The sequence below is a fragment of the Hoplias malabaricus genome, chromosome Y (assembly GCF_029633855.1).
Source record: "Hoplias malabaricus isolate fHopMal1 chromosome Y, fHopMal1.hap1, whole genome shotgun sequence".
NCBI classification, from domain to species: Eukaryota; Metazoa; Chordata; class Actinopteri; order Characiformes; family Erythrinidae; genus Hoplias; species Hoplias malabaricus.
In genome coordinates, this window is record NC_089820.1 from 2,834,007 (window position 1) to 2,861,353 (window position 27,347).

At 36.4% G+C, this 27,347-nt stretch overlaps 1 protein-coding gene across 9 annotated transcripts in view; it reads left to right on the plus strand.

Annotated features, from left to right (window-relative positions):
* The window catches only part of LOC136678074 (ankyrin-1-like), a 153,520-nt gene that overhangs the window by 83,688 nt on the left and 42,485 nt on the right, over positions 1-27,347 (plus strand). For 6 of the 9 annotated variants that reach the window (XR_010796459.1, XR_010796463.1, XR_010796464.1 and 3 more), the window contains 26 exons: positions 3,513-3,611; positions 3,814-3,912; positions 4,754-4,852; positions 6,186-6,371; positions 7,301-7,399; positions 7,484-7,582; positions 8,936-9,034; positions 9,373-9,570; positions 9,673-9,771; positions 11,053-11,151; positions 11,900-11,998; positions 12,484-12,681; positions 13,396-13,494; positions 14,207-14,305; positions 15,008-15,205; positions 15,760-15,858; positions 16,605-16,703; positions 16,809-16,907; positions 17,111-17,203; positions 18,453-18,525; positions 19,143-19,163; positions 24,856-24,952; positions 25,159-25,237; positions 25,564-25,679; positions 26,045-26,269; positions 26,374-26,528. Coding sequence is in view for 3 of the 9 variants with exons in the window: in XM_066655896.1 (XP_066511993.1) it covers positions 3,513-3,611; positions 3,814-3,912; positions 4,754-4,852; positions 6,186-6,371; positions 7,301-7,399; positions 7,484-7,582; positions 8,936-9,034; positions 9,373-9,570; positions 9,673-9,771; positions 11,053-11,151; positions 11,900-11,998; positions 12,484-12,681; positions 13,396-13,494; positions 14,207-14,305; positions 15,008-15,205; positions 15,760-15,858; positions 16,605-16,703; positions 16,809-16,907; positions 17,111-17,203; positions 18,453-18,525; positions 19,143-19,163; positions 24,856-24,952; positions 25,159-25,237; positions 25,564-25,679; positions 26,045-26,269; positions 26,374-26,528 (3,025 nt within the window). In the remaining 6 variants the exon portion in view is untranslated. The remainder of the gene's footprint in view (positions 1-3,512; positions 3,612-3,813; positions 3,913-4,753; positions 4,853-6,185; positions 6,372-7,300; positions 7,400-7,483; positions 7,583-8,935; positions 9,035-9,372; positions 9,571-9,672; positions 9,772-11,052; positions 11,152-11,899; positions 11,999-12,483; positions 12,682-13,395; positions 13,495-14,206; positions 14,306-15,007; positions 15,206-15,759; positions 15,859-16,604; positions 16,704-16,808; positions 16,908-17,110; positions 17,204-18,452; positions 18,526-19,142; positions 19,164-24,855; positions 24,953-25,158; positions 25,238-25,563; positions 25,680-26,044; positions 26,270-26,373; positions 26,529-27,347) is intronic. The other 3 variants (XR_010796461.1, XR_010796460.1, XR_010796462.1) reach the window with 3 other exon arrangements.

A 27,347-nucleotide genomic window follows, 5' to 3' on the forward strand; every position in this document is an offset into this window, starting at 1 on the left:
ATCTATGTATTTTTCCATGCCCAGGTTGTTTCCTGCAGGTCTGTTTTTGTTGTAGCACAACTTTGACATGCCATTTTTTTCTACTAAGGGTCTAGACCTAGAAGCAATCATGTACCAATGAGACTTGACACAAACACTGCTATAGAATCTGTCAGTGAAGAGACAGCATGAATCTAATGTATAACATTCAGGCATTGGGAAACAAACCCAAGACCAGCCTGAACTTAAGTTTGATTATGAAAAGTAGGCCCAGTCTCTGTTTGATAATCAATATTTTGTCAGACCTGGCCAGGCTCTTGTAGTCCTTTGAAATACTTTAGTCTGCAATTGTTTTTCAAGTTTTATTGTTCGTCAATCTGATGGTTGTTGTGGCCATATTGGTTTATATACATACATACATACCAGATTCTCCAAATACAGGCATGTAGACAGATTCAGGCTTGAATGATTAATGCTTTCAACTCAGTACGTAGCTTCCTCCATGTAGTAAACAAAACATGGAGGTTGTGAAATGGTCGTGGTGTATTAGCATGCTAATATAAAGTTTAGCTAAATGTGCTGGTTTTGTGTTTACTCTACATTTTTAGTATATTTTGGATAGTGCAAACTTTTGCGCAACATTTCAGCGTACCACACTTCATTATGGTACATTTAGGGAAACTTGTATTGCCTGAAAAAACGGAGAGCACTTGAAAGAACATAACTTGATGGAAACAACCACTGAGATGTGGCATTAAGGGAGTGAGACCTCTCGTGCGAGCACTCAGCTGATGAAAATGGAGTTCCCCCTTTTAGCGTCATCTGGAGCCTCTTGAAGTTTGTGTGCGATAACACAAAAACAGGGTGTGAGGCTGTGAGAGTATGTCTTATCATTGCTGCCCAGATACAGACCATCATCTACAAGTGCCAAGGGAATTTGTGTGTGTGAAAGAGAGAGAGAGAGAGAGATCCTCAGTGCTCTGTAATATACAGTGGACTCAGCAATAACAAAGAAATGCGGTGAATTATACCACCAGCATTTCTAATATAGCTGATAAGACTAATCAACTGAACAATTATGGGATCTGAGCAGTTATACAGCAACAGAGTGCATTCTCTGTGCAATTTGTTTGCACTGACATGAGAAGCTAAATAGAAATGGTCAGCAATATGGAGCTGTGCGCTTATCGAAGGGTTTTATGTGCAGTGTCTGAATGAAGAGTCATCTCGACCCTGAACTGGATAAGCGGTTGCAGACAGTGAATTAATATTTTGGGGGAGACCCACTCTGTGAAGCATAAACTGGTTTATTCAGGAAATACAAAGCAATTTTCAAATCACATTTATTAGTATGAAACAAAGACAGTAAAATGACTTTTGTTGCTTTTATGAATGTTCTTTATTCTTCTTTAATGTTGCCATTTTGGAGACAGTAGGTTTTTGGACAGTGACAGTATGTGAATTGGTGTGTGTGTGTGTGTGTGTGCGTGTGTGTGTGCGTGCACTTGTGTGTAGGTGCATGTGCGTGCATTTATGCTCATGACCTTCTGACTTCTTTTCCACTGTGACTTATAAATCTCTTTGATGGGTCAGCGCAAATCCGGAGGGCTTAGAAAGCGGGATGAAGATATATAGTACACTCATTAATCAAAAACTGAGTTGTAAGTACTGTTAGATTCTCTATGGGCACACTACATGACCATTAAGCATTTCAGAATTTCTTGAAATGCATAGTACCATATTGAGCATTGAAATGAAAACTGACCATAGATTTGAAGCCATTACATTCTAACGAGCCTCAGTATGAAAGTCAGTATGTTTGGTGAGCATAATGTCACATTTACCATTATGTGAGTGACAAATGACAAATCACGTCATCAGTATGGACTGCATTGTCAGTCATAAATTAATATGGAGGTATATGCCAAACATATGGAGAATTTAAATAAAGCATGTCTACTTTGTGTAGGGGCTGTAGCTGATGCTGCACCATTTACAGTAGGCTGCATTAGTATGCTGCTCACTGCGTATAGCAGCACATGTGCTCGGTGCAGAACCAGTTATCAATCCATCAAAGACTAAACACTGCAACGTCTTAGAACATGTGTTAACATGAATTATGTTTTAGTACTGAAAATATGCACTGTACAATGCCTCAGCATAAGTAATGACAGGGCAAGATTTCATGAATAGATACAACAAGTCTTCAAAATAGAAGCAAATGAGGATAGAAATATTGCTAATCATACAAAAAGTACCTAAACAGTCAATACGTACTACAGATACGTATAATAAAGTAATAAAGATAACTGGACTATTTTGCATTATTCCTGTTAAAATAATCTTAGGTTCTTGCTGAAATAACTCTTGCCATTAAGAGACCCCATCTGGTTGCATGTATCTACTGCAGCTGCTGTGAAGCTTGTGAAAACAAATAAAAATTCTAGGGAAATGTTAGGGAAATATTAAATCATGATCTTTTTGTTAATCTAATCTGATGCCAACAATAATCAGCCATTTTTGTAAGAAGTTGCTAATGCACTATTTCACATTAAAACAAAAACAAAACTTTATTATCATCAAGAAATATAACCTAAATCAAATCTCAACACTCGTCTAAATAATAAGGGATATGAAATTGCACTTGAACCACAGTTACCTTTTGCTCTGAGATGTTTTCATCAATTCTCAATGCTTCTTTTACTCTAATTTTAGCACTGAAAACGGCAAGCTAGCTAGCTAAGTGGTTTTTGCTGTCACAAGTGAATGGCCAGACTTCTTTCTCCCTATCTCACTAATAAGAGACACACTACCACCTAGTGAACTGAATTAGCAAAAGGTTTAAGTTCAAGTCTTTGTCTACACTGAGTTAAGGAACACACTGACACAAATTTTGCTGAAAATACTCTGAGGGATCATCACTAATTTTGAAAACCTATATAATTTTTAAACAATTGTTGTTACTATTTGATGTCCAGCATCTTGAGTAATTGTGACTGTCAACCATGTGTCCTCTGTCTTGCTTTTTCTCTTCTCTCTTGCTCCACGTAATCCATTCTTTTAGTCCATTTTGCTTCTTTGTTTACTCTTTTCGTTTCTAACTCTTTTTCTGATGGGGTGAGTGGTCTCCAGACTCAGAGTGGGGGATAATATTAGCGATGTGAGAAAGGTCCAACCTCACATGTCCTGTGTGGATGAAGGAAGGCTGTGTGAGGTTAGACCTATCCCACACGGCTTGTATTCTTCCCAGCGGAGAGACCACCAACCTGCCATCCCAACTCCATCCCAATCACCATCGTCATCTCTCTCTCAACATCATTGTCATTTCCTGGTATTTCACATGTTCTCACCAAAGAAAGACTCTGCAGTGGAGACCCAGGGTGCTTTTCTGTTTGAAGTGCCATTGCAAAACCAAACTGGCCCTTCATTTCAAAGGGCACCTGATTCTTGGGAATTTAGTTTTCTAGGGAACCTGACATCACATAACAGAGCCTCCAGTGTGAGGTCTACTCTGTTTTCTTTTCCCTTCACAGAATGGACTCAATGGGTTACACCTGGCCTCAAAAGAAGGTCATGTTAAAATGGTGCTGGAACTACTGCACAATGGCATCGTACTTGAGACTACTACAAAGGTAAAAGGGCATTGGATAATGATGAGGGCAACTGCAAAATCAACCAAATATTATCTTTGTATTATACAGGTGTTAGAAATGTTTCAGTTAAATTAATAATTTCAGTTAAATTAAAAATGTAATATAGCCTACATTCTGTAAGCCATTTCAGAATGAGATATTAGATGTGACTTGATTTTCTCACTGTTTTGTTCCTATGCAGAAAGGCAACACTGCCCTCCACATTGCTGCGTTGGCTGGACAAGAGCAAGTCGTCAATGAGCTGGTTAACTATGGAGCTAACGTTAATGCTCAGTCTCAGGTTAGAGTCTCAAAATGAGTGGATGCATAAAAGGACACAAAGGACCTGTTTCATTTATCTATAATAAGCTTACACCTAGCCTGTCAAAGGGCATTGCAATTTAATCTTATACATAGCTTAATCCACAATCAGAAACCATGTTACAACATGTTAGTATTGCAAAATATTATATTTAGGTTATTTAAAGTTATATAGCTGTATATTTTAGCTTACCCCCAGCAATCCAGAAAAGTTGACACAACAGGAAACACTTTGAAAGCATAATGTTGATTGTGAGAGGCTAATAAAAGAAAGAATGTGTAGTAATTTTACCTTAAAAGTACAGCTTCAAATTCACTGTGATGCTCCACTAGCCGGGTGCAGCACTGCAAAAACTACACTGTGTAAATTTGGGAGGATGTAGGAAACTGAATCAAAATGCTGTAAAATTAAATTTCACTCAGCATCTGGGAGAGAGCCCAGGAGCAAAAAGTGTTCCTTAAAAGCATAGCTTTCTTACATTTATTGATTGCATCAGTACTTCTACAAGTGAAACGTCACATTTTAAGTCACATTTCTAATTTTACCATTTATTCAGTTATTAGTCAGTTCTGCTACTTGGTCTGGTAGCAATCCCATTCTCCACAGGACAAAATGAGCCAGACAAGCATCAGTGAGTAAGTGATTTGGAAAAAAGGGCGTGGCATTTAAAAATATAACATGCATTTTGGAAGTTAGTAGAAAGTAAACCTTCTAATTCAAATTAAAGGATCTATCTGCCAGTGGTCAATTCATTTTCTCTTATTATTTGTGTGCCTAGCTTTTGTTTTTGCTTATTTGAGTATGTAATTTTCTGCAACAGAAGGGCTTCACTCCTCTCTACATGGCAGCACAAGAGAATCACCTAGAGGTCGTGAAGTTCCTCTTGGAGAACGGAGCCAATCAGAGCATTCCAACTGAGGTAAAGTTGAATATTAATTCTGTTTTAGGCCTTTCTGCCAGACAGTTCAGCAGCTTACAACTCTGAAATTTATTTTTAATGTTTAATAATGGGATGTGTCATATTAACTGGTGTTGGTGATGTTCTCTGACTACTGGATTATCAGTAAGATGGATAGATACACACACACACACACACACTTAATTTGGCAATTTTAATTTTAATTTTAATTTTTTTTATTTTTCCAAAAATTATCAAAAATTAAAAAAAATAGAATGACAGCAAAATTTCAATTTGGGACTTATTTTCTATAAAAGTTTCCTTTCACTCTGTGCCAAGAGAGCAAGCTCCTTGCTCCTTGCCCGCAAGGACCCTGTGTTTTTGTAACTCACTCTAGTCATATCAGTTTAAATCATACAACCTTCAGCCATTTGTCTCTCCTTTCACTGACTGATCTTACAAAATTTTTTTTAACCTGACCAAGTTGGGGAAACAAGTTTGGACTTCTCAAAACTACCACCAAAATCGTGGTGCCTGAACTTGAAGACAGCATTAACCTTCCAATAGTGCCCCTCCTGAGTAACCTTTGAGAACTAGAGCATAACATCTTCATTTGCTAAATTATGTTAGGATCTTTTTGGCTTCAAATAAAATCCTAAAACCTATTTTATAGCTTGTGACCAATCACAAATATGTACAGATGCTGACACCAACAATATGAAATGCAATTAAACACACACAAAAAAAACTAAAACGTACAAACTAAAATGTAAAGTTTAAACATCAAGAGTCTTTTTAATGCCTTATTCCAGTATTGGAAAAGTTTGTTTATTTAAAATTGGTTAAGTGAACTAATCAGGTTTGGGTTCTGTAATATTTATGATATATAATGTAGCTTATTGTACTACTTTGTATGCCATATTGTTGTTGCAGCAAAAACAGTGATAGTCTATTGAGCAACTTGGTTTTCAGACTGACATCTAAATGATACTGTTTGTGAGAATCTTAAATCCTTCTATAAGCCTTAACAAAAAGCACAACATGTTTTGTGTTTGTGTAAACTTATTTTGCATGTTATTGGTTAATTGTAGCAGACTAGCATTTTAACATAGAAAAGAAACTTGCAACAAACACTAGTAACAAGTATTTCCCAATACATGAACTTGAGTTAATGTGCTTATTTATCCCTTGTTTTGTTATAAATGAAGTAAATATCTTTCATAAACCAAGGATTGCCACTTAGCTCAAAAAATGTGTAACAGCACTATCAAACAAATAAAAAATATATATAGTATAAGTATAATAAGCATAGTTTTTTGCTTTTATCTTCTCTTTCTCACTTACCATCCCTCAGGATGGCTTTACCCCACTAGCTGTGGCTCTTCAGCAAGGTCATGAGAATGTAGTGGCCCTGCTCATTAACTACGGCACCAAGGGAAAAGTCCGCCTCCCAGCGCTGCACATAGCAGCACGCAATGATGACACTCGCACTGCCGCTGTGCTTCTACAGAATGACCCCAATCCTGATGTACTCAGCAAGGTGTGTGTGTGTTGAAGGCCTTACTACACTCCAGTACACCTACAGTATTTACCACAAACAGTTTGCATTGATACATATTTGCAATAAACAATCTAATTGAAGTTATGCATAAACTACACAGCTTTTCAAGGTTAAATTCCAAGGTAAAGCATCTGCTTATATATTTTTGAATGTTACCTGGAGTTAAAGTTGCTGTATATGATTTTGGAGATCACCTGTTCTCATAGAAAAACAAATTTGCCTCCTGTGCTCTTTCAGTAGCTTCTCCCCCAATAGGCTCAGACAAAAAGAAAGATGTCAGAATCCAGAGTTTTTGCAAAAATGATTCAAATGTTACACAATTGTTGAGGAGGAATAAAACAACCTCCTCATCACTTTCCATGCTTTTTAACATTCAGAGGTCTGGTCGACACCCAAATGCCTATAGATGTATTTTCTCTGTGATCTTTACTTGCCAGGGGGCACTGAGATGTGTGGATAATACAGATGCATTTTCTTGCATGTATGGTTTCATATATTTCTATATTGAACAAACAGCCCTCACTGCTGATTGGCTGAAGCAGTGGTTTATTTTTGGTCCGGACCATTTTGTTAGTGTCCCATTTAACATGCCAGGGATTCATGCAAACATCAGACTTTTTTCCAGCTTTCATACAGATTGGAGAGCTAGCGAGCAGTGAGGAGACATTGTCTGAAGTTTACAAAAAGTCTGTTTATATAAAAAAAACTTCAGAAGAAGTAAAATGAACAGAGACCAAATTTGATTAAAAGTAGCAAAATATGTCTGTGATTGTATATAAGTCATAAATGTTATACAGTGAAAAGCAAAGCATCATTGTCAGTCAGTCATCCTCTGTGTACATAGCATTGTACATGTTTTGCATGTATAATGTCACACTGAGATGTGTTTTTACTATGACTCTTTGCAGACAGGATTTACACCACTCCACATAGCGGCACACTACGAGAACCTAAATGTGGCCCAGCTGCTGCTGAACAGGGGAGCTAACGTAAACTTCACTCCTAAGGTATCTTCAGTGAATACCTCCATGAAATTCACACAGTATTACAGCTTGTTTTCAACAACTGACAAATGTTTTATTTTTTTACAGAATGGGATTACACCTCTGCACATTGCATCCAGGAGGGGTAACGTGATCATGGTCAGGCTTCTGCTGGACAGAGGAGCAACAATTGATGCAAAGACAAAGGTATGCATAAAAGAACATATGTCAGAATTGATAGCTTGCTGTTTTTCCCTTAATATACCAAGCTTTAGAATTACCTAATTTATTTTAGTGCAATATGTCGTGAAGTATGTTACATGGTTCCTCTGAAACATGTGAAGCTCAACTGTTCAGACCTGTTGTATTAATTGAAAGACAACCCTACTGTCTAGCATTTTGCTGGTGATGAGGGGAGAGGAACAGCTATTCTGCAGCCAAGTGCCAAAACGTCTACACAATATAATAGAATCTGCAAACAATATTCTTAAATACGAAAGGAAAAGGGGAATGTTGTGAATGCAAAAAAATTTTTTTTTTTGTGCATTTTGCTGACAAAATCTTTCACATGCTTCTAATTCATTTGAAAAAATGAGTAAAAATTAATTTGAAACAAAATAAGTATCACATTTCTGCAAAAAGTAATAAAGTAGTAATGTTTATTATGTTATTTTTATATTTAAATAACATTTACAGTAATTGTTTATACTATAATTTTCTACAAAAAAAACATACACATTGTAGATTCAAATACCACAAACTACATATCACACAGTAAAATAATGTATAATATTTATTGAATTTATGTAATAATACATTTTAGGAGTGGACCACGCCTGAACTCCACCCCTCAGCCCTACATATACTGATATATACATATACCCTGCAAACGTCATTTCCATATTGGACAAACTTGCTCCCACCTCCACCCCATCTTCACCCACTTTCTTGTATTTACCCAGCCACTGGGGGGTTTGGATTTATAAACTCCTGCCCAAAAACATATGAGTTCACCTCCCTGTTTCATCTTTTGCTGCCGTAGTGCCTACTAGCAAAAATATTTTTATTCTAATGTTTAAATTATTTTGGGGCGGCACGGTGGCCCAGCAGGTAGTGTCGCTGTCACAGAGCTCCAGGATCTTGGGGTTGTGGGTTCGAGTCCCATTCTGGGTGACTGTATGTGAGGAGTTTTGGGTGTTCTCCCTGTGTCCACGTGGGTTTCCTCCGGGTGCTCCGGTTTCCTCCCACAGTCCAAAAACACACGTTGGTAGGTGGATTGGCGACTCAAAAGTGTCCATAAGTGTGAGTGAATGTGTGAGTGTGTGTCACCCTGCGAAGGACTGGAACCCCCTCTAGGGTGTGTTCCTGCCTTGTGATTCCAGGTAGGCTCCGACCACCACAACCCTGAACTGGATAACCATTTTCAGAAAATGAATGAATTAATGAATTATTTTGTGAAAACAAATACCTGGTCATTTTATTTTATAGTAAATGCTGAACATTAGTGCATTATGTAAATATTTACAAATGAGTTTCATTAAACGTATGTATTATTTACAGGATGAGTTGACCCCACTTCACTGTGCTGCCAGAAATGGCCATGTTAGGATTATTGAGATCCTGCTGGACCAAGGAGCCCCCATACAAGCCAAGACTAAAGTAAATTAAACTTATGTTTGAATATGTTGTTGTGTAGGAAATGATGGTGTAAAAATTAAGATGGTTATGAATGAATGCATCTAATTAAGATCAGAAAGTACACCAACTGTATTACAGTGAACATACAGTAAGTAGATTGTTAATGCCAGTGGAGGTCACTGTAGAGTAGTTTTCAGGGTAAGGATTATAAAAGAACATTGCAATTGTGTTAATTGCAGTTGTGTTAGTAAATATGCGAAGGCTTTACTTAGCACATTGAAAATGACAGAAGGTTGAGAAAAAATCAAAAGTTGACTTAGAGGAACTTCAAAAATAATCTGTATTTGACTCTTTTGCAGAATGGTCTCTCCCCAATCCACATGGCGGCCCAGGGAGACCACTTGGACTGTGTGCGATTACTCTTGCAGTATAATGCTGAGATCGACGACATAACACTAGACCACCTAACACCACTACATGTGGCAGCACACTGTGGTCACCACCGCATGGCCAAAGTGCTGCTGGACAAAGGGGCCAAGCCTAACACTCGCGCACTGGTCAGTTCACATGCACCTGCTTTGCTTACACTGCAAACATGTATGTGTTCATCTTACGGAAAACATGTAAATATTCTAATTGTGCACTTGTGGTGTCTTTAGAATGGCTTCACGCCTCTCCACATAGCCTGTAAGAAGAATCACATCCGTGTGATGGACCTACTCTTAAAACACTCAGCATCATTGGAAGCTGTTACAGAGGTAAGACGTAAGAAAATTGTCTCAGTAGAGATTTAGCTTTAGACTTTTTCAAAGTTGCTATTTTGAAAACTGACACATATGCAAAGTAATCTCTGTATTTCTGTGCACATATTCAATTTGCATGTATTTTGATTTACAAACATCATTTCCATAAAAGTTGGGACCCTACACAATGTCAATTACATCAAAATCAATCATGTACAAATCATTTAAGCCCTGTATTTAATGGAAAACAATTTAAAGACAAAATTTTAAAAGTACAGTTTTTTTTAAATGTATGCCCATCTTGAATTTGCTGCCAGCATTTAGTGATTTACACTATAGAAATATGTCTGTTTTTAATTCAGTGCTGTCTGAGGGCCTGAAGATCACAGCCAGCTGGTCTTGGACCTTGTCCCGTGCATTTCTCTAGATTCTTGGAATTTTTGAACGATATTTGACCCCACTCTATTTCAGAGTGATGACCCTCTGATTTTAAACCCAATCTTGTCACTGACTTGTTGCCAGTTAACCTACTTTTTTAATTGATTGATAGATTAATTGTAGCCTCACACAATTGTACCATGTGTTTCTGGCATCACATTCAAAATGGGCATATGTTTTTCAAAAAAATAATAACAATTCACAGTTTTAACATTTGAAATATTGTCTTTGTAATATTTGAAATTTAATACAGTGTTAAAATGATATACATATCATTGCAATCTGTTTTTTATTTACATTTTGCACCACATCCCAACTTCTCTGGTAATGGGGTTTGTATATCAAGCATGTTAATTAATTTTGTTCTTAATTAACTGCTGTTTACAATTCCATTACTTTGAATTGCCCTTGTGTATAAAAGGTGCCCTATAAATAAACTTGCCTTGCATTATGCATCAGCAGTGTTTACTAATCAAACTATCTACTGAATATATATGTAATTTTACATTAATTAAAATGTCATATCGTATTTTTATAAATATATTCCAGCTTTATACCACATACATATAATGGTTTTGAAATGAGTACATAGTCCTTATGTAAAAACACACAACCATAGCCAGGCCTATTTGTTAGAAGAGCTTCCCTCAGTCCACAGCTTAGGTTCCATTGTGTATTGCACCATGATCCTGGAGGACCAATGTCTTGTTTCACTGTGAACTTGTGTATAGCTGGAATGACAATAAAGCCTTTTGAACTCAATGACAATGAATGCTATTTTTAATTTTAAAAACAGGCACCATTAGTGAGGCTTGAGATAAGATTACTCAAAGTAATTTTCTGTACAACATTTTGCAGTCAGGACTCACCCCACTTCATGTCGCCTCTTTTATGGGCCATCTCAACATAGTGAAAATTCTGCTGCAGAAGGGAGCTTCCCCACATGCCTCAAATGTGGTGAGTTACAAAGTCTCAGAATCAATCAGACAATGCAGACTGTCTTTACTTTGAAAAAAAATCTTTACTTTAGGGCTGAACTGCAGCAGTTTACCTCTGCGTACTATGAAATATTTTGACTGCCCAAGCTGACTGCAACAACTTTGTAAACCTCAAAGTTTATTATATGAACATTTGTGCTATGATTTTTTTCACATCAGAGTAGCAGCAACTGTGATGTCTGCTTATGCAAAAATAGTAGCCAAACTGTTGGCTAGAGAGTGTTTGACAATTGCTTGACATTCAAGTCAGAAAAGCAAGAAACTATGCATTGCACAGTGCTGTGGAGAATGGACTATTAAGCATCATGTCGTTTTTGATGTCTTAAAGCAAGCCCAAATGAGAAGAACACAAACCACACTATTGCAAAGAACAGCGTGGAGTGATAAATTAAAGCCACGATCTACACTGCGCTTAGGGCTGCCAACTGCAAGAATATTAATTAGAGACAGGTGGTGTTACTAGGAACAGAGACAGCTTGAGGACATTCCTGAATGTCCTCTGCTTTATTTTTTGACTCACCAGTGGGGCAGCTGATGGGTAAATGCCTTAGGAATTATAAGAACTTCAATGTTTTTAATGTAGGAAAGACCCCTGTAATCATATTTGTATATTGAAGATTTAGTTGTTCATGTTTTACCAAGTGTATGTTGTTCAAATGTTAATATATATTGGGTTTTTGTGGGGTTTTTTTATATATTTTTTTTAGAAAGTGGAAACACCCCTGCACATGGCATCTCGAGCAGGTCACTGTGATGTTGCAGAGTTTCTGCTACAAAATGCAGCTCCAGTGGATGCCAAAGCCAAGGTACAGATTATTCCCCATGCACACAGGTCATGTTTTCTAGTAGGTTACGTTTTTCTTAACAATGTTTTCATAGACGTAATCAAAACCATTTAATACCAAAAACAGTAGTGCAGTTTTTTCCTGTCCTGCATTTTTGCAATGTATTAATATCTGGAACTAAACATATAATTTAGTATAATAAGTCCAGTAGCAATTAAGGCAATCCTTTTTTTGCAAAGTCAGAAAAGAAAACTGCAGTGCTTTCCAAATTATAATGTATTTTCTATGCACTCGTTAATTTAAATCATGGCAAATGTTCCAATGCTTCAGGTAGCTAGGGTTAGAATCTTTATTTTTCCTGTATGTTCATTTTTACAAGCACAGCCTACATTTTGCTATGCAAGTACATTTTTAGACAGCAAAAATAGAGAATTATTTTGAATCCACCTAATGAAATCATGGCAATACCTACCCATGTGATGAATGGTGAAATTTTTCGTCCTTAGGATGACCAGACGCCGTTGCACTGCGCTGCCCGCATGGGCCACAAAGAACTGGTAAAGCTGCTGTTGGACCACAAGGGCAATCCTAACTCTACCACCACGGCTGGGCACACCCCACTGCACATCGCTGCCAGGGAGGGACACACACAGACTGTCCGTATCCTACTCGACATGAATGCCCAGCAGACCAAGATGACCAAGGTAAATGATTAGTTTAGATAACAGGTTTAATGCCTTTTGTCTTCATCTCAATACATTGACTATACCTTTCAAACTTATAAGGTGATAAATCCAGGTTTGTCTATTAGTGGAGTGGCCAGAATGTGGCTTGTGGCATATGGGCTTTAGCAAATGTGGATAGGCACAGGTTGTTGTTTTTTTTACACAGTTCACAGCAGGGACAACAGCATCTCATGTGCCTCATGCTTCTCTCACCTACATTTCCGAATCCAACTCCAGAAAAGCGCATGGAACAGACAGGAAAGAGCAGCTGATTCTCAATGCATTCTTGAGAACACATATTGAGAAGCAGAAGGGTGTCTATACAGGGGATTGACTATAGCTGAGACCAGGCCCATTAAAGGCTACGTCCCCTAATAACAATTGTTTACAGCAACAAAATCTGCTGTCAAATACAAAGAGTTCTAATGCTACGAGAAATGTATTGAAATATATTGCAAAATAACAATAGTGATTTTGAATTTTTTGGTGCATTCTAAATATTTTAAGCTCTTTCTCATGCAACAAACTGCAGTTAGAGGCTTTAATGGAAAAGGGGAACCCAAAATAAGTCAGAAAATAATCCAGGGTCAAAACCAGGAATACAATTTGCTTTACTTTAAGTGGTTCTTGTATGAAATGGGATCTACTGTTCTTAGCCTCCCTCAAAATTTGTTTTGAATGGTGTCTTTGCAGAAAGGCTTCACTCCTCTCCATGTGGCAGCAAAATACGGGAAAGTGGATGTGGCAGAGTTGCTTCTTGAGAGAGGGGCAAACCCAAATGCTGCAGGCAAGGTGTGTATACATGAGTAAACTTTCAGTAATTAAGGGATTAACCCTTCATAAACCTGTTGATTTATTTAACATTTCCTATTCTCTTACAGTTGTATACACCAATTTTACGTATTTATAGTTTGTTTTAGAAAGCATAAAGGGGCTGATCTCTATTTTACCTGATTAACAGAATTGGACCTTTCATGAATCTCCCTGTCAAATATATGTTTAGATGGTAAGACTGCTCCAATTTATTCACGCAACCTTTATGCAAGCAGTTCTTTAGTGAAACAGTCCCTTGGCCAGAGAGTGCTTCACTGAAAGGGCAGCAGTTGCTGTTGGATTAATCCCAGAAACAAGTAAATAGACAAAATTGTGTCAGATGTTCTTTATTCTTTTACATTATTTGTTTCTTTGTATGTTTTAGAGCTGATGTCAGGGGCAATTAAATATTGAGTTTACTTTTAAATGTGAATGAATTTAACAGTAGACATCTATCTTCTTTTAAAATCAAAAATATTGATGGGCACGTTGATATAAAGCCCATATTCAGCTAGACTGTAGGTAAAGAATATTTATGATTATATAAGCTGTGTGCCTAATGTCCCCCTGTGTCAACAGTGAGTGCACTAATCAGGAATGTCTGAAGGTTTTATAAATATATTGTGTCTATATTGATGACTTTCCCTTCTTGGTCTTTATATTTTTTGCATGTTTATTGTTTCTCAAATAGAATGGGCTCACACCGTTGCACGTGGCTGTTCACCACAACAACCTAGACGTGGTGAATTTACTGGTTAGCAAGGGTGGTTCCCCACATAGTGCAGCCAGAGTGAGTAAATGTAAAAATAATACACATAGTTCACTTTCAAATGCTTCACTGTCCAGCTAAAAATCATTGACAATGTCTAATGTATTCAATTGACCAAACAGTCTCTAAATTGTAGTTTGAGTACAGATCTGTATCTTTTTATGTGTTAATACACAGTGGATTTTGCACATTTTTCGCAAAATTAGAAAAATTAGATTTCGCAAAATTTTACAACCTCTTAAGAGCATGAAATTTACTTTCTTTATTTTTGTACTACTGTTTAGCTACCAAATAACATAAATATATATTCATTAACTGCCTTAAATATCACCATAGTAACACACATTTGTCCTTCAGATAGAAGTATTACTTAACATAGACTTTTTGAGATGATATAAAAAGTTGATGCTGTGTGAAAATATTAGGGAATCTATTTGCACACTAATAATAGTTGACAAAAATGCACACATTAATAACTGGATTATAAATATATATATATTTTCTAAATGGGCACAAAGTGGGAACACAACCCGGAGGGTGCACACACACACACGTTCACTCACACACTCACACCTATAGACACTTTTGAGTCACCAATCCACATACCGACATGTGTTTTTTGGACTGTGGGAGGAAACCTGAACACCCAGAGGAAACCCACATGGGTTTTTATGTTAAAAATGGTCTTACAATTTAATTTTTTGATTGTTCTGTTCACTCCAGAATGGCTACACTCCTCTCCACATTGCATCCAAGCAGAATCAGGTGGAAGTTGCCAGTAGTCTGCTGCAATATGGTGCATCTGCCAATGCTGAGTCATTGCAAGGGGTCACACCCCTGCACTTGGCCTCTCAGGAGGGTCGAGCAGATATGGTCTCCTTACTTATCTCCAAACAGGCCAACGTCAACCTGGGCAACAAGGTACGTGTACATTGTTCTGCTAAATATTCTATTGCAAATTAGACCTCCAGAATGCCCTCTCAACTGTCCTCTTAACAGAGTAAAATGCAAAAAATTAGGCATTTTTAATATATATATATATATATATATATATATATATATATATATATATATTTTTTTTTTTTTTTTTTTTTTTTTAATATTGTATTACAATTTGCAGAAGTGTATTACTTGTAATGGATGTGCACTTGGTTTCACTGCATCCAGCCTTTTGACTCTGACTGTAAGATATTACAGTTTTCTACCGTAGCTGACATCAATTCAATACAATCTGTAGTCACATTTTCAAAACTCTAAACACAATTAGCACAACATTCATCAGTTGTAGACCATACCATTAACAGATTTCATGTTGTTTTCACAAATTATGCAGTAAATTAACATGTTTCTACACATACAAAATTTGCCAAAAATGCTTGCACACAGTGCCAGAAATGAAAACCTAATGTTCAAAACCATAAATACAGTATAAAAGTGAGGTTAAATAACTGCACATTTCCTTCATCTTTGTTCAGAGTGGCTTGACCCCACTTCACCTTGTTGCTCAAGAGGGTCATGTAAACATTGCTGACATTCTGGTGAAACAGGGTGCATCTGTGTATGCTGCCACACGGGTAAGTAAGATCCTGTGCCAATTTTGTCATTGTTAAATGCTTGGCAGCCATGTGTTCAGCATGTGTTCATTGGGGACAGGATAAACATATTATCCCTATAAGTGTATGATCCAACCATTGTTTCTGCAGCAATTGTAGAACTCTGTCCAAAGTTAATTATTCATAATTTAATTGTAAATCAGTATTTCTTCTGCACTTCTGTCAATTATTTTAACTGGACATTGCACTTAATGAAAAACAATTTTCTGAAAATTAACACTAGTCCATCTGTTTTTTCAGTGTAAGATGTAGCAGACAGTGCACTTTTTATTCTTATTTCCAAACCCTTTCTGCGGCTGTGCTATAAAAAAATTTTTATTAGTACATAGTACTAGTAGAACATAGTCGTGTTCTCTGCAGCTTGTATTCATCTGCTTATAATGGGTAACTTAATTTTTGTTTTTATTTTAATGTTTTTTTTTTTTGCTTCTGGCTTAACTTTTTTGGCATGTGTCACAGGTATACATTTCAATATTTGTTTATATTTCCTAAATACAATCAAGTGGGTCAATGAAAACACAAGAAATTATTTCTTTGTGCTTTTTTGTAATTTAAAAAAAATCAAGAATATTACAAATAACAGATTCTTATTTTTTCTTGCATTTTATAAAATGTCCCGATTGTTTTTGGGGTGTGTTCAGTTTTGTTTTATACTGTATGAAAAGACACTATACTGTTTTAAGTGCATTCATTTGGTCTTTTTTCAGATGGGCTATACCCCACTTCATGTGGCTTGTCATTATGGCAACATTAAAATGGTCAAGTTCCTCTTACAGCAGCAAGCCAATGTTAATAGCAAGACAAGGGTAACTAAAAATATTAATTATTTGAGCATTTTTGTTTGTTTGTTAGTTTTTTGTAATAATGATTTTGATGCAACATTATATATATACATTTTTTTTTCTGTTTAGGCGGGATACACACCTCTTCACCAGGCTGCCCAACAGGGCCACACTGACATTGTGACATTGCTTCTAAAACATGGTGCACAACCCAATGAAATCACTACCGTAAGATGGATTTACTTGGTGTAGTTGTCCCATCATGCTGTAGATTTGTAACCAAGATTTTAATATTAGATCTTTAAGACCTTCAGCTTTTTATAGTTGCACCACCAGGATCAGTAATCATTTGTAATTAGCTTGTTTATTAGGCTATAATTATAACATACTTTGTATAATAGCAGACTACATAAACCTTTCTTCTCCTACAGAATGGCACATCAGCGCTGGCCATTGCAAAGAGACTGGGATATATCTCGGTCATCGATGTCCTCAAACTTGTTACTGAAGAAACAGTTACCATGGTAAATAATCTTAAATAAGCTCATGTTACACCAATTTTTTTCTAGAATACATCATTCTTGCTCTCAATTAATTTTTTATACTGACCGGAGTGTTTTTAGCATTAAATAATATATTTTGAGCAAATTACAGGTCATAATAAAACATTAAATTGTGCAGGATATGCATATGCATACACATTAACCAAGGCCCCATCTAGCTGTCCTGGTTAAAAATTAAGAATATTCCATATTTAGAGGATGTTCACCTAGACATTTTTCAGTTTGTAAAAAAGTAACCAACTCACAGATATGACACAAAACAATTTCTGTTTAATAGAAATCATATTGGCTTCATAAAACATGCCTAAAACAAGACCAAGTAGAAGAAATTATTAAAGAACTCTCAAAAAATTTGGTTCCTTAATAAAAAAGTGTTATTGCTGCTACACATCCTTAAATTTTTTGAGACATGTACTTCATTAATGACAAAGCTTATTCCCAATCAAGCTACTTACAGCTTTCTCAAATTGCAGTTGACAGACCAGCATTAATCTTTTTAAATTCCCACTATCAGTTTTCGGACAGCTTTGCTCTATGGCAAGATGAAGTATCATCCTGAAATGTGACTTAATCATCACCAAACTAATTTTCTATACATGACATGAGAGATGTGTCCAAAATGTCATGGTATACATTTGTAGTGACTGCTGAGGTAATGATCATTATCTCCCCTGGTCTTTTACCTGAACTTTACCATATATGAGTGGGAAGATTTGATTGATTTCTTCAGGCAGTCATCTTTATATATTTAATCACAATGGTGCCACACTATAATTCTAGCATTATTTAATGTGTGCTTAATCTCTGAATATCACTTTCATTCAGTTATCCACACTCCAATACTGCTTTTGTTTAGCCCCTTGTAAAATAGTTTTCTTCTGTTTAGGTTTAACTGCTGGTTTTCATTTGGCTTTTCTAAATGTAAATCCTGTTTCATTCAGCCCATTACTTACAGTTCTGTCACAAATATTGACTTACTTTTTATACTATTTATTTATTTATTTTTGTTTTTCATTTTTTTGTGCATCTTCAATTTTCAAAGCATATTCTTTTGAGCTTTATTATAGTACATTCAAATGATAGGAAAATGTTTCTATGACATGAAAACAATTAGAATTTGAGTGGTATCCCACATTTTCAAAACAACATAAAGAGTGGAGTCTTTAATATTGCATGTACTACATTGTCAAATTTTCCATCTTATTCTTAGACCACAACTGAAAAACACCGGATGAGTTTCCCAGAGACAGTTGATGAGATCTTGGATGTTTCTGAAGATGAAGGTAAAAACTTTTTTTTTTTTTGTTTACTTTTTCAGCTTTTTCATTAATAATCATTTTGCAGTCATCATATTGGCCCTGATAAATCAATGTTGTGTACTTTCAAATTTGATCAGATGAGCACAGGCAAATTTTATACACTCGTATTTCTACAATCAAACTCATATCTGGTAAATATTTTGCACATTTTAACATAATATTATAATAATGCAATTAAAATGCTTTATTTGTAGTTAAAATTAATTTTATTCTTTCTGATATTATAATATGATGTTAATAAGAAATATAAGCGACAAGTCAGAAAATAACCTCTAATAATTTTTGCATCACGTAATCTAAGTGTAATTATTATAAACAATAATTTCTTCCTTGGCTCTATACCAAAAGATCTGTATGAATAAGGGTGTGCTGCATGTAAATGAGGCACCAGTAGCCTGTTGCTTAATGCCATGCACAAAACTCAATTCTCATTTAGTGCAGATTTACCCAACTTTGATGAAGAAGGGTCTGTAGCTTTTGGAAATGCTATAGCAAGTTTTATTTGCAAGCAGAGGGCAAGAAAAGCTAATTGAAAGACAATTTTCAAAGAACTTAAATTGTGCTCCTCTTGCTTTTTCCAGGAGTCGCACAGCTAACGCTAGGTATGAATGTCTATTGACCTTCTTTTCTCTGTGCAATAGCCATTGATTGTTACACCATTTACAACAATGAAATTGACATGAACACATTCTCACTCATATACTCACTCCTGTGGCAGTGGTGGTGTTTGGTGAATGCATTAGCATGTGCCCATCAGTAACCATGTGTGAAGCTTCTCTTTCCTTGTGCACATCTAACCTCTACTACTAATGTAACCTGTACCACTAACCTACTCCCCTTAGGATTTGTTCTAGTTATGCCAAAGGGGACAAGCTCTTCTTCAGCTTTATTTTGGATAAATATGCACATAGATTCACAAAACGTGCCAGTGTTTTTTTATTTTGGTGGTTTGGCTGGAAATTCAGTGTTGGATTTTCTTTCTGAGTTTATAGTGTTTATTGAAATGGAGCTGATTTATAATTAAAGTGAATTAAGACTCAATCGTGGAGGGGTGTAAAGCCTAATACATTAAAATATTTTAGTTATGTTTTACTTTCAGTTATAACTTTTTTCCGGTATATTAGTTGTACAAAAGAATAGTCACACTGCATGTGATTATTTATAAGCAAAATGTTTGCTAGGGGGAAAAAAACAATTATAACAATAATAATAAATGTTACAAAACAGTGCCACATATAGAACACTAATGCCCGACATACTAGTTCTGGATGAGTGGAGCTGTTCTATTTTAATTTTGAATACATTGTTGTATTTTTTATTGCATATAACTTGATATTTATCATAGTCAACAGTGAGGAAGGTCCTCTGCCTTCATTGCTATGCTGTCAGTCATTATACCACACCCCTCTCTACTGATGTCACACCTCCCACGCGAGAAAAGTGTCAGAAGTCTGAAACTGAAAAACAATGACCCAAAAGTGAAAAAAAAAAAGGATCTGAAAGTAAAAAGATCTCTGACCGAAATAAAGATATGAAACTAAAAAAATAAGATCTGAATCTGAAAATAAAATGCAACCTAAAAATATAAGACTTAAAATATCGAAATATATAGGAAAGTGAAAAATCTAAATAAATTATTTATTCAAAAAAATAAGAATCAAAATTATATTTAAACTGCAAAAATCATCCTACACTTATTTTAATTTTGAATTGTTGTATTTTTCAAAGTTCAGTGTCAGTTCAGTTCAGTTTTGAACTTTCAGTTTCAGATTTTTTTTTTCAAATGAATAACATTATTTACCCTAATATCGCTCCATATTCTATAAGTTACTCATGTATTTTGGTATTATTTTAACCTGTTATCTTTGTACATTTACTGAGGTGTTGTTTTTTTGAGAGATATTATTAAAGCAAAGGACCAATAAGAATGCTTTTCTTAACTACAATTTTAAGTATTTTACACACCTCTTATGCTAAACTGGACAATACAGCCTGTTATTCCTTACACTCGATGAATAAGATTACATTTATAAACAATGATTTATGACACTGAGTGCTGGTCTGGTTTCCTGATCAAACTCTATGGGAAACTAGTTCCAAAAGTGAAAATGCTTTGACCCAGGATATGTCTAGCTGGGCCCTATTTATGTATCCCAGGCACAAAACCATCTGAGGGCCTCTCCTTTACTTACTAATATGGCCTCTAAAAAGAGAGCCAATCTTAGCCCAGAACATGTGACAGGTCAACAGTTTTGCTCTGTAATGAAAACTCCTGTAGAAAGAAGAAGAGGTGGATGAGTGCCATTTTGTTTTATGTTTGTTAGTTAATTTATTATTTTAAATAGGCATTGGCAATTACATTTGATTGAAATGCTGCAAGTGTTGTGTCTTTATAGATACTTTGAAATACAACAACTTATCTACTAATTGATAAAACAATTACTAGTTGCAGCCATGGTTAATTGACAATGATTTTCAAAAGTACTCCTTTGTCCATGTGGCTATGTCCATCACGGCGGCATGACGGTTTATCAAGCAATTCCGCCTGAGGGTTTGATGATCACATGCATTCAACAGTGGTTTCTGCCACTGACCTTAATGCACTGAGATTTCCCCTGGCTCCATGAATATTTTCATAAAATTATGAAGATGAAAATTATTATTAGAAGTGGAAAACACCATAATTCTTTGCCATCTTGCATTGTAAAAATCTCTGTTTGGGCTGGGTTTAAAATTCTCTAACAAATTTTTGCAGAAAGCTATGAGCAGCTTGCAAAATCTGAGACTTCTGTGAATACTCCTTTTGAATATTTGTATATATAATTTTATATTCACCTGCTTATAGTGTAGCGCTTTAGAACAGCTTGATATTCATGTTCTAGAAACTTTTAATTCAATTTTTTATTGCATTTTACACAACGTCCCAACTTCTCTGGAAATGGGGTTTGCAGTTCCTGGTGTTGGTAACTGACAGCTTGTCACCAGTGATCTAAATTTAGAAGCTGTCTAAACATTTCCCTGTATTAAATGATCCAGACTCATGCAGTCACATAAACACAGACGTTTTTAAACAGCTTGGTCACAACAGCAGCACAAACCAAGTAGTCCATGCCATAACTCACAGGTGTTACAAGAGAAAGTGACTTTTCTTCATAGATTTGTTATGTACAAACAACAGTGGATTCCATTTAATTAACTTGAGTTCAACTCAGGTAAGTGGGTTTACAACTTCTGGCTGTCCGATTTTAAAAGTGTAGCACTGTCTTTACTGCAAAAAGCAAAAATCTTTGCAATTGAAATAATGTTAAATCATCTCAATGTCATTTCAGTCTAACCTGCCTTTCTGAGATTGTTGTAAGAATATTATAGTTTGTTAAAGTAATTTTGTAGATATTTTAATTATTTTATGTCCTTATATTTTAAGTATGTATTAGTTTAAGATATGCTCGAAACAGTCAATATTATTTGTCAATATAGTGAGATAATTCTACTTGATAAATATGTTAAAGCAGGTCAAAATGTATAGTAGAGTTATCATATTTTAATAATCTTAAAACAATCTCAGTATATGAAAATATTAGATACATCCACTTGATTTAAGATGATTTCACTTGTTCAGATATTAGGATTCTGCACTGAAATAACCGAAAGACACTGAATATAAAATAGAATAGTGAATAGTTTCACCATTGTCTTGCATTTATGTACAGTAGGCCTCATTTATGAAATATGGAAATCATAATTCTATGGAAATGTTTAGCTTAAAAGACGCAGGGTGATTTGTAGCTTTATGTGGATGAATATGTCATCGCAGTGTGTGAGGACTGCAGTGCCCAGGATGCTTTAACTAATGAGGATGACTTTGTTTATTATGTGGTTTGTGTGACACTGACATTTTTAGCCCACTTCTTCCAATTTGTCCCAAGATCCTCATTTACACCATTCTCACTCCCTCTAACTCTGTGTAAATTTCTGTTATAGTTGGATTAGTTTTACTCACGGAAGTACTATAATTTAAATGAATGGCATTGTGTAGACTAATAAAGCATGAATGTATGGTGTGCATAATCTGCAGAAGGTCATAACACCACATCATTAATAGCAGTGCTGTAGTAATCCACCACACATGAATGGAAAACAAGTATTAATAGTTAGGAGATACAGTATTCTCAGGAAAAAAAAGCCAGAAAAACTGTGGTGGAACCATGAAGAGTACTATTTAGTCCTTAGGGAAATTAATTGTAGCATATACTATAGTATTTGTAGATTTTTTTTATTTTGTTGATTTCATACACCCTATTTTAGCTACCGGTGCATGTTTATATATATATATTATGAAAATCTGCCGTAACATTTTTTGTTTATGTGTGAATAAAACCATAACGTGTCTGAACAATTCTCCCGGCTCCACACAGCGGCTTCGTTGCTAGGAGACATGTGAACACATTCTCTGTGTGTTTATCAACTGTTGTGCGAATTTAACATTCAGTGTTTGGCTGAGGGTGGCGCAGCAGATAGTGTCGCAGTCACATAGCTCCAGGGACCTGGAGGATGTGGGTTCAACTCCTGTTTGGTGTGTTCTCCCTGTGTCTGCATGGGTTTCCTCTCACGGTTCAAACACACGGTGGTGGGGGGATTGGCAATTTAAAATTGTCCGTAGGTGTTTATATGTGTCGTCCTGCGAAGGACTGGTGCCCCCTCCAATGTGTGTTTCTGCCTTGCGCCCAATGATTCCAGGTAAGCTGAACTGGATGTGATTGCAGATAATGAATGAATAGTATTTGACTGTGAGTCATCAGTAACTGCTGTTCATTCATATACATGGTTTCTGGATCTGTAGATGACACAAATCTCTCACCGAGGGTGAGAGCTATTTGAAGATTTATTAAACACAACATGTGAAGTGAGGTCAAAAGCAGAAGAATTATTCCAAAACCCCAACATCAATACAGTACATGTTCAAAAGACAAAAACATGTATCGGGCAAAAAGTCAGAAAACCAAAGCTAGCCTGTTTAAGAAACAGGTGTATCAGAATTGCAGAAATAGCTCAAACTATAGAGAATGGGCAACTACGTAACAGTGTGTGTAGTGTTCACCATTTTAGAGGACAAACTCCTTAGCAACAGAACAAAACAATGGACCGGGCGAAGACCAAGCGCTCCCAGTAATTTGCAAAATCCATCTAAAGAAAAAACGATGTGGCCAACCTTCACATCATTAGAGTCTGTTTAACAGCGCCGCACCTCCTTCACCTACTGATACATGTGCTGAGGGCCGCTGTGAGCACCTGCTCCAAACGCTGTTTTCACCTATAGTCTCTTAAAGCACATATTAAATTGATTTATCTTCATGTTGTTTCTTTCAAAATACTTATTTCTCCAAAATTATATATTCATTCATTATCTATAACCGCTTATCCAATTCAGGGTCGCGGTGGGTCCAGAGCCTACCTGGAATCATTGGGCACAAGACAGGAATACACCCTGGAGAGGGCGCCAGTCCTTCACAGGGCAACACAGACACATTCACTCACACCTACGGACACTTTTGAGTCGCCAATCCACCTGCAACGTGTGTTTTTGGACTGTGGGAGGAAACCGGAGCACCCGGAGGAAACCCACGCAGACACGGGGAGAACACACCAACTCCTCACAGACAGTCACCCGGAGCGGGAATCGAAACCCTCAACCTCCAGGTCCCTGGAGCTGTGTGACTGCAACACTACCCGCTGCGCCACCGTGCCACCCAACTCAGAGACATTAATTGTAAAATACTCAGGAGAGCGTGACCTCTGTTGGTTTGGAGGGGCAGCTCAAAGACTGGGGAAACGAGTGACACAACAATGTGTTAAGCATGAGTCTTGTTACAAAAATGACAATAGGACATTAAAGCCATAATACATCATGGTACATTTATTTTTGATACTTAAGTACATTTGAAGGTAAATACTTTTGTACTACAACATGGACAGCTACTTTTACTGGAGTAATATTTTTCCTTGAGTATCTGTACTTTTGCTCAAGTACATGGTTTGTGTACTTTGTTCACCACAGATGTGAAGTTTTAATCCAAGCCATCTATGGTCAATTGGAGCAGTGATACTTTAACCACTATTTCTTAAAATATTTCTTACAAATTACATTTCCAAACCTTCACTGGTAAATCTAATCCAGCTCTAACGGTGCTTAGGATGTGACACTTTCACAAATGTGAAATTTTCTGTCTAGTCCACTTCTGATTCTCTGACATTTTGTTTTTTCATTCTTCTTTTCCCTCCCTACCCTTGCGGCAGGCGAGGAGCTGCTGGGGACAGAAGGTGCCAGGTACTTGAAGATGGACGACTTGAAGGACCATGATGAGGATTTCCTCTCCCCCAAGCCAGTGCTAGAGTATGAGAAAGGGCTGCAGTAATGCTACTGGATATTATGCAATTGTAATATGGGGAGACGAAGGCAGTTATAGTTACCACATTTACAGCGGACAAACTGAAAAACTAAGCTTGAATACAAGTCAAGCTGGAAAGACAAATACTGAAAGTTATTCAATTTTAAAGTAATTTATCATGGCTTTACATACTGCTGTCTTCCCTCAACAGAAACTACTCTCCTGCTCTTCCAAGGATCCCATGTGTCTCCCCTGAAACTGTCCTACTGAAAGAACATGAAATGGAGCAGGTATATATTTCTGTGAAATTAATTATTTAGATTACAAATTGCAAGGAAATGATTCTGAACATTATAAAATAGGAAATATCAGTTTTATCAATGGCAGATTAGCACTGGCAGAATGTGAAACCACTCAGATGTTTAGCTTTAATCAAACTTAGCCACTCAAACTCAAACCATTCAGAGCTTATTTGATGGAATATCATTTGTGGTTGCAAAACCTAAAATCAAGTATTAAACTTGTAGGAAGGACATGATGCTTCACTGTTAGCTCAATTTGTATTGTTAGCTCTGTATTCCTGTCAGTTTAATGTTTCTCTAACTCACCCATGCAGCAGCACACCCCTATCCCATTGCCCAAAGAGTATGATGAAGACTCTCTGATCCCCAGCAGTCCAGCCACAGAAACATCGGACAACGTCAGTCCAGTGGCCAGCCCCATTCACACTGGGTAAAAGCAGTATGAAAATTATTCACGTTACAGTTGTTGGATTGGTACGATGTAGAAAGTGCCCCCCCCCCATATACCATAAAAAGAGCCATCTGTTTTGCACAGGCCACATTATGCATTTTTTCTTTATGTTTCATACATGAGACAGTAATTGTGCATTAAAATGTAAAGAAGCATATTCTCTTTAGAGGACATGTACCTCTTTTCAACAAAAATGATCTTAACAGGCACGCAAACATCCACACAAGACTGTACATTTGTTACTCAGGTGTTTTTTTAAAAATCCAGAGTCTTTCAGGTGTAAATAAACTGCTGTTTTATTGTCTGGTATTATGGTAATTGGATGATTTCTCTCGGTTTTGCAGCTTCTTGGTCAGTTTCATGGTGGACGCTAGAGGTGGCTCAATGAGAGGAAGCAGGCACAATGGTCTGCGTGTCATCATCCCTCCACGAACGTGTGCTGCGCCCACACGCATAACCTGCCGCCTGGTCAAGCCACAGAAATTGTCCACTCCTCCCCCTTTGGTGGAGGGCGAGGGACTGGCCAGCCGAATCATCTCCCTGGGGCCAGCTGGAATGCAGTTCTTAGGGTGAGTAATGGACCTTAGCCAGGCCTAATAAAGCATCTTGTTAAAAGTAATTCTTGAAATATTTGTTCTTTGAAGTAACATAAAGAACACTGGTTTATCAACAGGCCCGTGATTGTGGAGATCCCTCATTTTGCAGCTCTGGGTCGGGGAGACAGGGAGCTGGTTGTGTTAAGGAGTGAAAATGGTTCTGTCTGGAAGGAGCATCGTAATCGCTATGGGGATGAGGTGTTGGAGACTATCCTGAATGGCATGGATGAAGGTAGAGGCTAATGTGTAATGTAGAGTCAGAAAAACCAATCTTCAGATTAATAATTTTCCCCAGTAGCTGGATGAGCCACGTATACAGTAGCCAAATAAAGACAGTGCCACACGATGTTTCATTATTTAATGGAACATTATATTTTTGAATATAGCTGAGAATTTTAAGTTAGTTGAGCAGTAAAGGTAACATCTACAATTGTGGGGAACTCCTGTTCTCTCTGGTTTGTTTACATTCAGAAACAGCGTTCAGTGTTATGAGGTGGTACGGAGCGTTTAAGGAAAAAAATGACTTACTTGTTTGTAACTCAAGTTGTTTAGTTTTGTAATAGCACCATTTCTCTATCATGAGCAGGGAAATACATTTTATAAAAAGTGTTTTTTTGTTTTTATATATATATTAAAATGAAAATCATTAACCTTTAAGTCCACCTACATACAAAATATAATAACTTCAAATTACTGCCATACTTCTAAGAGATGGTAACAAACTAAAAAAATAAATATATCGAACCTTAATTCTATATATTTATCTCAATTTTTCCCATTTCTCATATAATATTTATCCATCAATATTTTTTTTCTCATATCCTAAAGGACATTCTTTCATATGCAGCAACTCATATTAGTGCACCTATTTATGTAAACTATAAACCATTACTAGTTGTAATAATAATTAATACAGTTGTATTTTCAGTTTTCTGACAGGTTTCTGCTGAGAAATTGCTGTTTGTTAACACACAGCTTAACATACATACATTGCTGTGAAAATTTCATTTGCATTGAGCTTTACAAACTTTAGTGAACTCAGATACTGATG